This window comes from Phyllostomus discolor, chromosome 4, assembly GCF_004126475.2.
Source record: "Phyllostomus discolor isolate MPI-MPIP mPhyDis1 chromosome 4, mPhyDis1.pri.v3, whole genome shotgun sequence".
In the NCBI taxonomy this organism is placed as follows: domain Eukaryota; kingdom Metazoa; phylum Chordata; class Mammalia; order Chiroptera; family Phyllostomidae; genus Phyllostomus; species Phyllostomus discolor.
In genome coordinates, this window is record NC_040906.2 from 124,300,379 (window position 1) to 124,314,748 (window position 14,370).

The 14,370-nt window shown below is 43.7% G+C and overlaps 1 protein-coding gene across 4 annotated transcripts in view; it reads right to left on the reverse strand.

Annotated features, from left to right (window-relative positions):
- Positions 1–14,370, reverse strand: part of LOC114494628 (glutathione S-transferase A2-like) — a 42,779-nt gene that overhangs the window by 12,441 nt on the left and 15,968 nt on the right. Inside the window, exons 2-8 of one of the 4 annotated variants that reach the window (XM_036024234.1) lie at positions 12,646–12,648; positions 11,949–12,036; positions 9,467–9,518; positions 8,521–8,653; positions 5,837–5,978; positions 3,598–3,729; positions 2,421–2,759 (exon numbers count right to left, since the gene is read on the reverse strand). In XM_036024234.1, coding sequence (XP_035880127.1) covers positions 2,637–2,759; positions 3,598–3,729; positions 5,837–5,978; positions 8,521–8,653; positions 9,467–9,518; positions 11,949–12,035 — 669 coding nt within the window. In that variant the 5' untranslated portion in view covers position 12,036; positions 12,646–12,648 and the 3' untranslated portion in view covers positions 2,421–2,636. Of the gene's footprint in view, positions 1–156; positions 263–2,420; positions 2,760–3,597; positions 3,730–5,836; positions 5,979–8,520; positions 8,654–9,466; positions 9,519–11,948; positions 12,043–12,645; positions 12,649–14,370 lie in introns of those variants that run through there. The other 3 variants (XM_028509895.2, XM_036024233.1, XM_028509839.2) reach the window with 3 other exon arrangements.

The window sequence follows — 14,370 nt, forward strand, 5'->3', positions numbered from 1 at the left end:
GAGCTGTCCCATAAGCACACAGAAGACATACAGTGTGAGTAGAAAACAAACATTTACTTGTGCTAAGGACATATTTTGAAAAATTTCCTTTTTTTTTGGTGACTAAGATGTGAGAATGTGAGGCATTGTATGAAGGTTTATAAAATCAGAACTTACCTTACTAAAGCCTGTCTCCCAGTTGCTCAGCAACACAATGCCAAGTCCTCATGTGTTTAACGGCTGTTTTTATAACCGAATGACTCCTCCTCTCTGAAAAGCATAACTTCCAGATAGGGAAAATCCACTCCCGTAGTGGTCAGGGTCAGGAGGTCCCATGCCAAATTAGAAAAAAAAATGGCAAGTCATCTTTCCTCATATCATCAAACAACTGGCTAATATGTTCCTTGTCAAGGTCCGCAAGTAAAAGATTAAGCAAAGGATTTCATATTGTTGGGCTGTCTGCCAGGAAGGTGGACATGGCTTTTGGAAGAAGCTCACGGTGAGGTTTTCATGAATTGGATGCAAGGACTGCGGTAGTAACAAACCTCCACTGTGAGCAGCACAGGGCGCTGATGTCAGTGAAGGCAAGCCGATCATGGAACATTTTTTATGTTGGATTGCAGATAAAATACAGGACACCCAAGTAAACAGAAGCTGCAGACATGGGACATATTTATACAAAAAATTATTTATTGTGTATCTGAAATTCACATTTAAATGAGCATCCTGTGTTTTCTCTGCCAAGTCTGGCAACCCAATCAGTATACATTTCCCTCTGTGCCACACTCAAGCCACCAGCCTTGCTATCCTCTGAGCCTTTGCATATGCGATTTGTTCTGTTTGGAATACTGTCTCTTTTGAGCTACGACTGTGTTTTTTACATTATATGTTTAATGTCTATTTTCCCCATAGTCTGTGAAGTCCTGGGGACAGGTTTTCATTTTGTTCTCAGTCATGTCTCCATTGTCTGGCACAAAGCCTGACACATAATCAGAACTCAATAAATAATACATACATAAATAAATAGTTTAAAAAATAATTAAATGGAAAATTTCCAGCAAATACAAACAGAGAGAGAATAGTAGAAAGTAGAGAAAGGCCAATATAACAATGCCCCTGTTTCAGCAATTGCCAACAATCTCTTTGTGTCTCTATGCTGTAGGGGTGATACGGTGGCCTCCTGAAAACATAGATCCACGTCCAAATGCCTGGAACCTATAAATGTGACCATACTTCAAGAAAGGGTCTCTGCAGATGTAATCAAGTAAAGGAACATGGACTCCTGTTGTGAAATCTTTCCTGCACAAAGTCAAGAACTCGCACACTACAGGCTGGCTCAAGGCGGACCTCTTTCTGGGCTGGTCCCTGTCTAGCAACATTATTACCATTTGTGGTGGAACAGTGGAGATGGCTAGGGGCCCTGCCCACACACTATGACCTCACAGGACGGTGGGGGAGGCATTCAGCTTTATTAGTGGTTTACAGGGCTCCAGGGGAGGCACAGAGGAGAGCCCAACTCTCCCCAGGGAGCAACTGAGGTAAGGAGTGAAGCACAGGCAGGTGGGTAGGAGCTGTGAAGAGCTACGTGAGGAGGCACCCCAGCCGGCATGGTAGTCTAGTAGCTGAAGGAGTTAAAGAAGGTGGTGATACTCCTTCTAGGAGTGTGCATTTTAGGAAAACCATTCTGGTTGCAAGTAAACAGCAGGCCAGATAGAGGTGACGCTGCAGCCAGGGAGCCCTGAGTGTTTGTCAGCTCCCCACCCTATACCATGGGGAAGCTCACTCTAAGGAATAAGAAATCAATAGGCCAAAGTCCAGACTTTCTGGGAGGGTGTTAATTATTAGCCCCAAATATGGCTAATGCTAGAAATCACTCCTAATCCAGCCACTCTGCCCAGTGACAGGCCAGAGAAACATGATTTGATATATAATCATTTACATATAATTTATATGTATAATCTGTATCTTGAAAGTCCAGTTCTAAACAACATTGAATAAACCGAGGGGAAGTTCAACCAGAGCGCCCCAGGGCATTAAGCAGCAGAGCAACGAGGTGCCAGGTCCATCATGGACCGTAAGGGACGGTGGGTGACCAGAGAGCAGAGCTTGGGCCTGTTTTACTCTTTGTTGCTTCCTTGAGTCCTAGAACACCAAAGAGTTCAGAGTAGGCATACAGCTGTTGTACTGCACAGGAGAAAAATTAATAACAAAAACATTTTTATTGTCAGAAGGAAAATGGCTCCTGAAGAAAAAAAATTTCTCTATGCCATTACCCCAAAAGTTAGCAATTTCCCGTTAATATCTGAGAGTGTCAGATATAAATATTTACACTTGACTCATTGATAGGCTCTGTGACAGATGTTATGTGACAATTTCTGGAAAAGATTACACAGACTTCATAATTTGATTCCCTCTTTAATTTAATTTTTAATCCCAAAAGGGACACAACAGAAGATTGAAAATCTGATTTCATATTGGATCTTAATGAACAAGAATAAATTGTAACTAAATCTGCTCATAGGCATTTATTATTTAATTACTTGGAAAAAGCTTATTATTCTCATGACAGCCAAGGTTTAAATTTCAGTAGAGCGCTTCACTGTTGAAATTTTCAGAAGATTGATCCTGCGCATGCCCGGTGTCCACGTCTGCTTTATTTAAATCTTGAAAATCTTCCTGACTTGTTCCAATGCTTTCTCATCTAAGGGAGCCTTCCTCTGACCGCCAGGCTGCAGAAACTTCTTCACCGTAGGGAGGTTGCTGATCCTGGTTTTCAGGGCCTGCGATGCACAAGAGCACAGTCTCAGAGTGCAGACAAAACACCCGCCCTCCATCAGCACAAGCCAGGGAATCCCAGACCCTCCTACACCACCACCATCTGAGTCGCCTCCCTCAGCACCATCAGGAGGCTGGCAAACAGACAGCCAGCAAGACAGGAGGATGAGAGGAAGAGAACACAGCTCAACAGCACTCTCCCCGGAGACACGGTGAAGACTTTATTCAGTTCTCAGTCTTCCCCATCTCCCTCCCTACAGGGAAATCCTGTGGATTCATTGCTCTTGTTCATACAAGGAAGAGCAACACAGATAAATGAAGATATAAGAAAGTTAGGCAGTACTGGAGATATAAAATAAAAAAGCCATATTTTATATATATAAAAGGAAATATAAAAGGAAAACCACAGGGATGGTCAAAACTAGCTTGCCCTCTGAGAGAGAGACAGGGAGAGAGAGGGCAGTGCAGAGAGAAACACAGTGTCTGAGAGAAGCAGGAGGAGCTGAGGGAAGGAACTCAGAGGAGGGACACCTGCTCACACAGACTCAGGTGACATAGACAGGACACATCTGGGAGAAAGAGAATCCAGAGGAAATGAGGACAGATGCTGCAATGGGACAGGAGCCGAGGACAGAAATGCCAAGTCCTGGGTCCGTCTCATTGTGAAAGACAAACTGTTCTCCTTGGGGTAGCGTGCACCTCCAGTTCCCTTGGCAAAACAAGATTCTTTTCATGACTCAGACCTGGGCCTATGAGCAAATTTTGGAGACCTGCAGGCAGTGATGTGGGTCATAACATCACCAGCCCAAGAGTCCAAATCCTAGACTCCAAGATGGGAGATACCTTCAGCAGAGGGAAGTTGGCCAGAAGGCTGGGGTCAATCTCTTCAACAGCGTAGATCAGTTCAACCAGGTGAATGTCAGCCTTGCTCAGCCTGTTCCCTACCAGGTAGTCTTGTCCATGGCTCTTGAGCACCTGGTGAATTGGGGGGATCAGATTATGAACACAGGCACAATCACATGGGTCCCTGCTCCTACCCAGGTCCTCCAGCCCAACTTCTTGCCTCTGCTACCTCACTGGGCTGGTGGGGGCATGAGAGCACATTCACTGGCCCTGGTTCAGTGAGACAGAGAGAAGCAGGGCTCTGCTGTTCTTTCCTCTCTTCACATAAGGCACAAGCTACTGGTTATTCCCATTCCCACGTCACTGGGCTCCCATGTGCATCTTCTACTGGCCCGGGGCTAGCTGTGGCTGCACCATGTCTCTCTGTGCTACACGCCCTGGCGACCCAGACACTCTGCAATATCAGGACATGGGTGGCTCTCCACACTGTCCTGTCTCTCCCTCCCTTGGGCAAAGTCACCATCTCCTTGACATCCTTCTTTAATCCTGAGCGGACTATTTCAGAGTCTGCATTTCTCCTCTGTCTCCTCCCCTCATTTTCTGGTCTCTCTCTCTGGGACGTGATGTAAACCTGGGTCAACTTGAACTCACCATCTCCCTTACAGCATTGTCTCTGACTGCTAACCCACTTGTGTCTGTCAATAACAGTTGTGGAATACGTAATAAACCATATGCAGAACTGCATAGGGGTGACTGCACTGGTCTGGAACTACTTTTAAATGCATCAAAACATAATGTTCAATTAGAAAAGCAAGGGATTGGGAGATATATATGATTAGTCAAACATAATAATTATAAAATGTTAATTTTTAAACAAGGTGTTGGTATACATGAGTTTATTGTAAATCTTTTTCAATACTTTTGTGTTTGAGGTTCTCATGCTTAAATATTAGAGAAATATGTGATGCTGATTAAAAATTACTGCAGCAAAATGCAAATCATAGAGAAAAAACACATATGGCACCACCAACTAAAGATAATAACATTTGGGCAAATATGTTTTCAGATTATATATGCATACAGCAGAATGGATATATAATTAATGAATATAATTAAACATCAAATGCTATATTGTCATGTGCATTTTACATTCTTTACAAAGAGCCCATGGTACTATAGTATAGTAACAAAGTATAGTGTAGTATTATAGTTACTATAGTATAGTATAGTACAGTATAGTAATGTTATTATAGTATAGTATAGTATAGTTTTCAAAGTATAGATGGGCCTAAATTGCTATGTCTCTTTAGCTCTCCATCATGTGAAATGCACCTAAACTCTTAGCACCACAATGGCCAGGACAGTATATTTTCTGATAAGTATAAAATTCGTTGCTTGTTGAGTAGAATCAAACATTTGCTCAGTGAATGAATGATTTAGTGCTTTAAAAAATGAGGGTGTCAGTATTAATTTTTTATTTACATGTAAGCTTCCTGTACCTCTTACAACTATTTTCATGACTTTTATTTAGCATGATTTCAGAGTGTTTTGATCTTGAAATATTTTCCTTTTATCTTCAAAGAGAAGCATTAACTAAGATGTAATACATATAATGATAAGAATCTTTTCTTAGCTTTGCATGACTTTCCTCAAAAAACTGACATCCATGTCCACAAAATTTGTACATAATTTGTTCCTTAGCATCTCTCCAGCTGTCTCCTCCTGGCCAACCCTCCCAACCCCCACCTTGTTGACATGCATCTCTCCCTTCTCTGAAACACTAGCCTGTTCTCCTGCTGGGCAGCTGGTCTCCTGTCTCCCTCACGTGCTGTCAGAACACTTTCTGACCAATGGCTTTCATTGCACTCCTCTTGGATTTGGATGAAAAGCCCCTGTGCAGTGGGTCTCTGCGGGGTCTCCTCCATTGCTGGTGTGGCTCTCACAGCCTCCCACGGCCCACACTCTGACCATGACATGGAATGCCATCACATACAGAGCTCTAAACTGGGTCCCAGCCAATGGAAATTTTCCTGGAAGATTATCGCTTAGGTGTAATAAACACACACCCCCCCACACAGCTGATTTCTGATTTCTGTAACATGCCCAGGGGGCCAGGATGCTACATCAGTGTTCAGGAGGGCTCTTGGGAAGCCAAGGTCAACGCCCCAGGCCTGCCCAGGCATGAGTTCTCTTTGTCCCCTCTCATCTCAGTGCACCAAATGCTGAACAGCCCACCTACTTTTTCAAAGGCAGGGAAATAACGGTTTGTTGTTTTCTCTTTGATCTGGGTCATCTTGGCACCCTTTTGATCAGGCGGGCACAGTGGAAGAAGCAAGATCATTTCATACAAATCAGCTACACCTTCTGAATACATATCAACTCTGAAAGACAAAAATGACCCAATTGTCAATTGTCGCCCAACTTACAAATTACTCTTTAAGTCAGGGGCATCAGGAGGTGCAAGGTAAACCACCTCCATTGGGTGCATTTTCACATGCCACTCATTCAACTACAATTTTCACTTAACTTTAACATTTCATATCAAGGTAGGTATACACATCTAAACCTTTTGTTATACACATGCGCAGATATAGGGCCAGAGGACAGCAGTGAGGTGTCCAGAGTCACGGGCACAGAGAAACTGGTGGGATCACTGCAAGTAACTACTGAGACTGGACCTAGGGTTTGCCATGCCCGCTGTGGTTTCTTCTGGGACTCACTCAGTGTGACTCAATGCTAAAGACCTGCCAGCTGAGTAATCTCCAGAGAGTCCCTGGCAGAGCCACCTCCGTCATGTCTCTCTCCCTCTCTCATCCTGTTGCATCACCAGGCCATTTATATGCCCAGTGTTAGCAGTTCTTCCCACTACCTCCCCCAGAACACCGTTCCACAGCCCTCCCCGTGTACTGGTTCCGAGCTCTGGCGGTGTTTGCACTGCTCCAGATTCCCCCTAAAATTGCACTGAACTGGTGCAATTCTTTTTTTTTTTAATATCCTCATGTGAGGACATTTTCATTTGCTTTTTTAAAGAGAAAGAGAGACAGGGAGAGGGAGAAACATGGATGCAAGAGAAGCATCAGTTGGTTGCTTCCATATACACCCAGACTGAGGATCTGGATTAGAACAAGGGATGAACCCACAACTTATGTATATGCCCTGACTGGGAATCAAACTCGCAACATTTTGGTTATGGGACAACACTGCACCCACTGAGTCACACTGGCCAGAGCTGGTGCAATTCTTTATATAACTCCAATCAATGCCTATTATAGAGAACCTTTACTTACTTTTGTTCCAAATTGGGTTTTCCGCAATACTTATAAATATGTCAACTTTATTGAAATACTATATTCACAAACCATGATTATCACTCTTTAAAATGTAGTGTTCAGTAGCTTTTAGTACATTCTGAAATCACCACATTCCAATTCCAAAACCCTTCTATCACACACAAAGGAGATCCTGTGCCCTTGGCTGTCATTCCCCATGTCCCTCAAACTCCTGCCCCAGCAGTTACACAGCCACTCAATGTTTATACGGGTTTAAATATCTGGACATTTCATAGGTGTGGAATCATTCTACATGGCCTTTTGTGTGAGGTTTCTTTCATTTTGGATAATATCTTCAAAGTTCATTCATGTTGTCACATGCATCAGGGTTTTATTCCTCTCTATGCCTGAATTATATGTGATTATGTATAGCACCCTTTGTTCACCCACTCATCAGTTGATGACTATTGTTTGCTGCTTCCACTTTTTGAATATCATGAGCAATGCTGCCATGAACGTTTGTGTGCATATTGGGGCAAGGCATCAAGATGTAGATGTCATTTGACCCGCAAGCTGAACTGGGGCAACTGGAGGTGCCCACTCCCTCCCCTGGGCTTGGAATGTGCTCTCCACATGTCTTTTCCAGCTAGAAGCTGGCCAAGGACCCAGCCTTGGAAAAGGAATATAGTGACAAGATCATCTGGACTGGGTATGTGACATAGTTAAGGCCTCTCTATAACCTCTTAAGATTCTGGAAAGTGGGTTCAGAAAGCTAGTCATCTTGTGGGTCACCCCAGGCAGGCCTCATAACTAAGTTCCCTTGTTTACTAAACTCACCACCAACCAATACGGACTGGTCTGCCTTGCTCTTCAGCCTCTTCCTGCCCTCCAGGTACGAGGGCCAGTGTCAGATCTCATGTGAGGGCTCCTGAGGAGGTTTGTGAAGCAACGGTACCAGTTTTAGTGTGGATGTGTTTTTGATTCTCTTGGGCACATTCCTACTAGTGGAGGTGCTAACATATGGTAACTCTATGTTTAACCTCCTGAGTAATGGCCAACAGTTCCTCATGAGACTTTAGTTTCAATCATGTGGTCCCATCACCATGGGAAGGAGAACCCCCACCCCACCCCAGATGTGGTTGTATGGAATGAATCTGGCTGCTTCAATTCTGTCTCCAAATGTGCAAGGTGACCCCAGCCTCTGGAGGACCAGCTTCTGCTCCCCCTTGTCAAGGGGCCAGGCCACACAACTAGCTGATAGGTTAGACTCCCAGTAATTATTCTAGTAATTTCTGGAAGTTGAAATTCATTCCTTTGGATCTTCCCTTCCCCAGCCTTATCATCCTAAAGGCCTGAGCACCTGCTGGAATCCAGGCTGCACCATCCTCCTGGCTTCCTAGTTCATCAGTGTTTGGAAACCTCTGTCACTCCCTGAGCTGTGCCGTGGACTGAGGCTTCTGCCATGCTCTCACTTGCCTGACTCCGCCTCAGGCGGATCCCTCATCCTCATGCTCCCTGCTGGACTGGACCTCAGTCTGTGCCTCCAAGGCCCATGCTGCTGCTGGTCATGATCCCTGACACAACCTGCTCATTCACAGAAGAATCTGAACGGTTCCTATTCATTGTTGAGGGGGAAACAGAAAAAGTACCGTACAGAGCTCTCTCCTTCATGTCTTTCCCATGGAGGTTGTATTTGGCGGCAATGTAGTTGAGGATGGTTCTGGTCTGCACCAGCTTCATCCCATCGATTTCAACCATCGGCACTTGCTGGAACAGCAGGTACCCATCTTTTGAAAGAAAAAGAAAAAGTAGAGTGAAATGCTTCATAGAGCACACACTCTTGTAGGATGAAAATATGTTTGTTGAAATTATCTGGTACCACTTTAACAGGATGGCATTTTGTTTTTAGTTTTTTATAGTCCTTCTTTTTCTTATCAATCTGCCTTTTACTTTTTAACTTATCATTTCCCATCACATATCTAGTAGATCCCTTGTTATTTCATGTCGATTTTTCTCATGGGTAATTTAGGAAGAAGTTGGAGACAGACTGCAGCAGGCTGCCAGCCAGATGACATTTCAAATGGGGAGTTCCCGAAGTAACTCTCACAGTGTTCATGGCATTTAAGGTGGGTTTGGGAGCTATTTTTATGCAGTTTATTTCCCTGTACTTTGACATTTGCAATACTGCTGGGATATTACCTTGTCAAACCTGTCAGATAAAGGGCTCAAGGTACTGCTGTGCCTGTGTCTGCTCCTGTCACCCTGATGCATGTCTGAGTGCCCGTGGACAGGCAGACTGTGTGGGGTCCTGAACTGGTGCAGTTCACTCACAGTGTAGAAAAGTGGGAGAAGCAAAGAAGGGGCATTCCAGGACTGGAGATGGTTCATCTAGCAAACACTCAGAGACCAAGCCCTAGCCCTGAGTAAGTTGTAAGACCTGCTCAAAGAGCCCTACTCCTTACACTTGGAACCACTTTTCGTCCTCTCCACACACCCTACCTGGCTCCACTGTGCACACACATAGGCAATGCCTGGTGTTCAAACCTCATTATGGACTTTACAGACACCCTCATCAGAGCAGTTTAGACACTTCCTCTTACCATTCCTTAACTTTTCCAAGTCTTCTGGAGTTTCTATGAATTTCTCTTCAAACTGGAAAGCAGAAACAGTAAAGGAGTTCTTGTTACTCTTTAGCATTATAGGATTCTCAGCCTTGAATGACCTCTGTCTGGTACAGAACATGGAGGAGGTAAGCTCTCAGAGTTTGACAGGCACTCAGAGCAGTGCGATCCTGGCCATTTGTGAATCTGGGTAAGAGCCACCAGGAACAGAGTGTGGGTCGCAGCACATAACTGCTCCTCTTTGGAGGTTCCATTCACCTCCACCCTGCCCTTCTCTCTGTCAATCATGAGGTCATGATTCGGGAGGAGAGTGTTATTCGAAGGAAGGGACTGCAAAGTTCTGCTAGTTATGGAGTTTTAACATCTCGGGAAAGCCTTTGTCTCCACGTGAGACAGGACAGTGTGTGCGCCCCAGCATGGGGCAATGACCATCTGAGATGCTGCCACCAGGGGCCTCTGCTGCCATTTTATTTTGTAGTTTGAAAGAGGTACTTTATGGTAAAAGTTTTGGAATTTTTGGTTTCTAACTTTCTCAGAGGAACACTGTCTTATGGATCCACATAATTCCATAGCGAGAAACCATATAGAGAATGAGTTACTTGTGCAGCAATTTATAAAGCTCCTAGTTCAAGATAAACAAGGAATGATGGGTGGTCACTAGGGAGGGTGGCCAAGGTAGGAAGGGTTGGCTGGTGCGATGTTGCTTGTGAGGCTGATGGAGATGGAAAAATAGGAATGGAAAGATCAGCTTTTGGCACAGATAACCCAGAAGTCCTGACGGAGAGCTTCTGATAAGTCATAGCCCCACACCCTCCCCAGTCGAGCTGGGACACGGGAGAGGCAGCCTGGGGTGCTCTCCACCTCACTCTGACCCACCCTCCTGTGCTGAACTCATCCTGCCCAGAGGCCCTGAACACGTCCCCAAACCCCAAAGCTGAAGTCTGCACTATAGCGAAACTGTGGGTTATTGGTTTATGAAGAGAAGACAAGCTGGATGGCACTATTTGTATTTGTGTGTGTGTGCTCATTTCTTCATGAAATTACTAAAGGGCCGGATGAAGTCCTATGCACTCACTAAGCAATCCAGAAAGCACATATAATCCAAGGCTTAGGCACACACGTGATTCCGGAGGGACAGCACATGAAGGAGCGCACTGGAAGCACCCTTCACTCAAGACCACCTCACCTGAGACCCTCTTGTACTGCTCTACTGTGACAGACAAGTTCTCTTGAGTTCATCCATGACTCCCTCCCCAGGAAGATGCTCCTCAGAGATGCTGGGTCTCTCTGTTCTGGACTGGGAGGATTTTCTCATTGACTCCTCTAGAGGGTGGAGGTGTGGTCCTAGGTGCTGCCATCCCTCCTTTGAATCACCCATGTACTTGTCTGCATCCTTCCTGGAATGTAAGCTTCCTGAGTGCAGGGGCCTTGTCTGTCTCACTCACCCCTGGGTCCCCAGGACCTACCATAGAACCTGGAACTTGAGGCTGCCCAAAGGATTTGCTGCTGAGTGTGTGTATTGAATCTTTAACAGGCAGTTTCTTACAGTCTGCTCCTCCCCATATTTGCTGTTGTATCTGAATTTTAATTACATTGTATTCTATATTGTGTATTTTTATCTTTTTATTACGGGAATTTCTAGCTTGTACAAAAAATAGAAGTACAAAGATCCTCTTTGTATCCATCACCCAGCTTCAATAATTATCACTCAAGCCAATCTTGTGTCTTCTGTATGCCCACCCACTCTCCCCATCTTGTGAAAATTTGAAATAAATCCCATATAAAATATCATTTTATACTTAAATGCTTCAATGTGTATTTCTATAACATAAGAATTATTTTTAAAAATAACCACAAGGCCTGGTTGGTGTGTTTCATTGGGTTGAGTGCTGGCCTGTGGTTTCACCAGTTTGATTCCCAGTCAGGACACAGGCCTGGGTTTCCAGCCAGGTGCCCAGTTGGGGGCGTGTGAGAGGCAACCAATCAATGTTTCTCTCCCTCTCTTTCTGCCTCCCTTCCCCTCTCTCTGAAAAGAAATAAATAAAATCCTTAATAAATAAATAAATAAAACCATAATATCACACTAAAGTGACAACTAAAAAATTAACAATAATTTTAATATCATCTAATATTCAATCAATAATCAGCTAATTGTATAAAAGTCATAAATATTTTATTGTTTATTGAAATTCAAATCAAAATAAGGTTTATGAATTATGATTAGCTGCTGTTTCTTTTGTTTCCTTTAAAAATTTCTTTTAATTTTTCTGTACTCTTACATGGGCAGGATTTATTTTTAATCTTTATTGATAAAATAGTCCAATTCTTTTATATACATAATGTTGCTATTTAAGGCAAAACCATTTACAGACCATCTAGTATGGAAGTCTCCCAGCTTATGTGAGAAAGTACTTTGATACAATTTCAGATCCAGCTTAAACTGGCAGAACCCAGGACTTACCTCGACTCCAACTGCAGCCAGGAGCCAGCGGATGGGCTCCATACGGCCTCGTCCCTTGAAGTAGTGCAGTGTGGGCTTTCCCGCCATGGTTTCTGTAAAATGAATAAATGGATGGATGAATGGATGAATGAATGAATGAATGAATGAATGAACAAACTAACAAGACCACAGAACCAAAGTGTATTTTATGACGTTCATTCAAACAGAAGAATGAAGCATCTGCCTTCTTCACGGCTGGGTTGGCAAAGTCCCACGGAGGTCTTCGTGCTCCGTATTCTCACCCAATAGTGGCCATCTGTGTGAGATTGCACCAGGTGAGTCCCAGCCTGCCATTTTCCTCACTCTGAGGATAAAATAGAGCAGCCTGGACCCCACACAGGTCCAGGGGGTCTGTGAGGGGCCTTGAAACCAGAGGATGTCAGGTCATGACAGGGAGGAGGAGCAGGGAGCAGAGTCACCCCTCACTCTGACTGCCATGCTGCGCTTGTTCAGGCTTGAACTGGGGCTTAGCCCTAACCTGACTATCACCAAAACCTTTTACATTCTCTGCACAGAAGAGGATGCTCATTCCTCTTCTCTAGTAGAATGCTTTATTTTTCCCCTGCTGGATGAATTTTATTTTCCTTTTAGAAGAATGGATTTTAGAAGAAGAAAAAATGTTAAACATTACCTTTATAGTATATGGAAAGGAACGAATATGCTAAGTGTCTACCACATAATGGGCATTTTCTTGTTTTTATCCTCATTTCATCTTCATAAAAATGACTTGAGGTAGATCTTGTTATTATTCTTGTTATTATTATTATTAAGTTTACAGTTGGGGGTTCTGATGTCTACAGAGGTTAAGCAACTAGCCAAAAATAAGTGGAACACCTATCATTTAAGCACACGTAAAAACAAACAGTTTTATTGGACACCAAAGTCTTGGAACTTCTCTATGTCAGTGTGTATTAACTATGGATTGTGATCCTCAGTCTAAATCAGCACAGTGGATTCTGACTAGCATTTCGCTTGCAATATAATAGTAAATATCAGAGTATTGTATGTATTAAGGTTAAGCATTTTTAAAAAGATTTTATTTATTTGCTTTTAGGGAGAGGGGGAGGGAGGGAGGAAGAGAAGGAAACGTCATTATGTGAGAGATACATCAATTGTTTGCCTCTCACATGCCCCCAACTGGGGAACCTAGCCTGAAACTCAAGCATGTGCCCTGACCAGGAGTAGAACCAACAACCTTTTGGTCCACAGGCCAGCACTCAAGCCACTGAACCACACTAGCTAGGGCAGGCTAAGTATTTTTGGATAAAATTTTAATTTTAGTTACACTTATGTTGTGTGTGAGTGTACATATGTGATTGCGTGCTCTGGTTTGCTGTAAAATTTAAGACATAACATTTGGCAGGGGCCAACTAAAGAAGTCTGACAGCTCTTGCTCTGTTCTGAGGTTTCTCTGCACCACTGACAAATACCTTTTTGTTGTGGGGGAGCATTGGAGGATATTTACTTAGTAGCATCCCTGACCTACACCCATGAAATGCCAGTAGCACAGTGCCCTGCCCCCACCCTCCCAGCAAGAAGAGGCCAAGTCACCTCTGGCTGAGAACCACTGCTCTCTTCCCTGCGGGGACAGCAGCACATAGATGGGAGGAGCCAAAGACAGCTCCTCACACAAAGACCTGGCAAGTTCAGCAAGGGCCTCCTGCAGGTTCCATCAGTGATGTGAGGATGAAAGCAGAGGAGACATTGAAAAGAAAAGATTCAATTGCCTAGACTTAGTGTGGAACAATTTCTATCACACGTAGTCACCAGACACCTAGTCAGAAAATACTGTTAAATATTTTTTGCAAGATTTTGTGGTTGTTGACTGTTTTTAGCAAAAAATGTATTTGTCTTCATGTAATAGTTATATTTTTTGAAAAGTTATATGAAACTTGAATATTTACGTGTCAAAGAGTTTAAATGTTCCAGAGGATATTTATTTATTTATTTATTTATTTATTTTCTTCTTAGAACTGTGTTTCAGGCTGACATGTAATATATTTCCTCTTTTTTGGAAGTTTCACATAAACTTTCTCAACCAACACTCACTGAGCAGCTTCCTGTCTCAAGCAATAGCGGCCAGTTGGGAACAGAGCACAAGCCTGATTTGCTTGCCCGAAGCAGGCGTAAGTCTAGTCAGAAATATGGGCTTGTAGACAACTGAGATTCTGAGGCTTTCCTGCATAAGACCTCAATTTTATTCTTTTTATGTTGGCATTTCTTCCAGGGCACACTACTGCCTCTCATTAGGTTGCACCCTGCGGGTGACTTCATGGACCTTCTAAGAACTAATTCTGTGCTCCACAGAGGTTCTTGGCTCTCCTGTCAAGCCTTCCCGAGTTTCAGAGCTAGAAGGCATCCAGACTTCCAGATGCCAAATCGG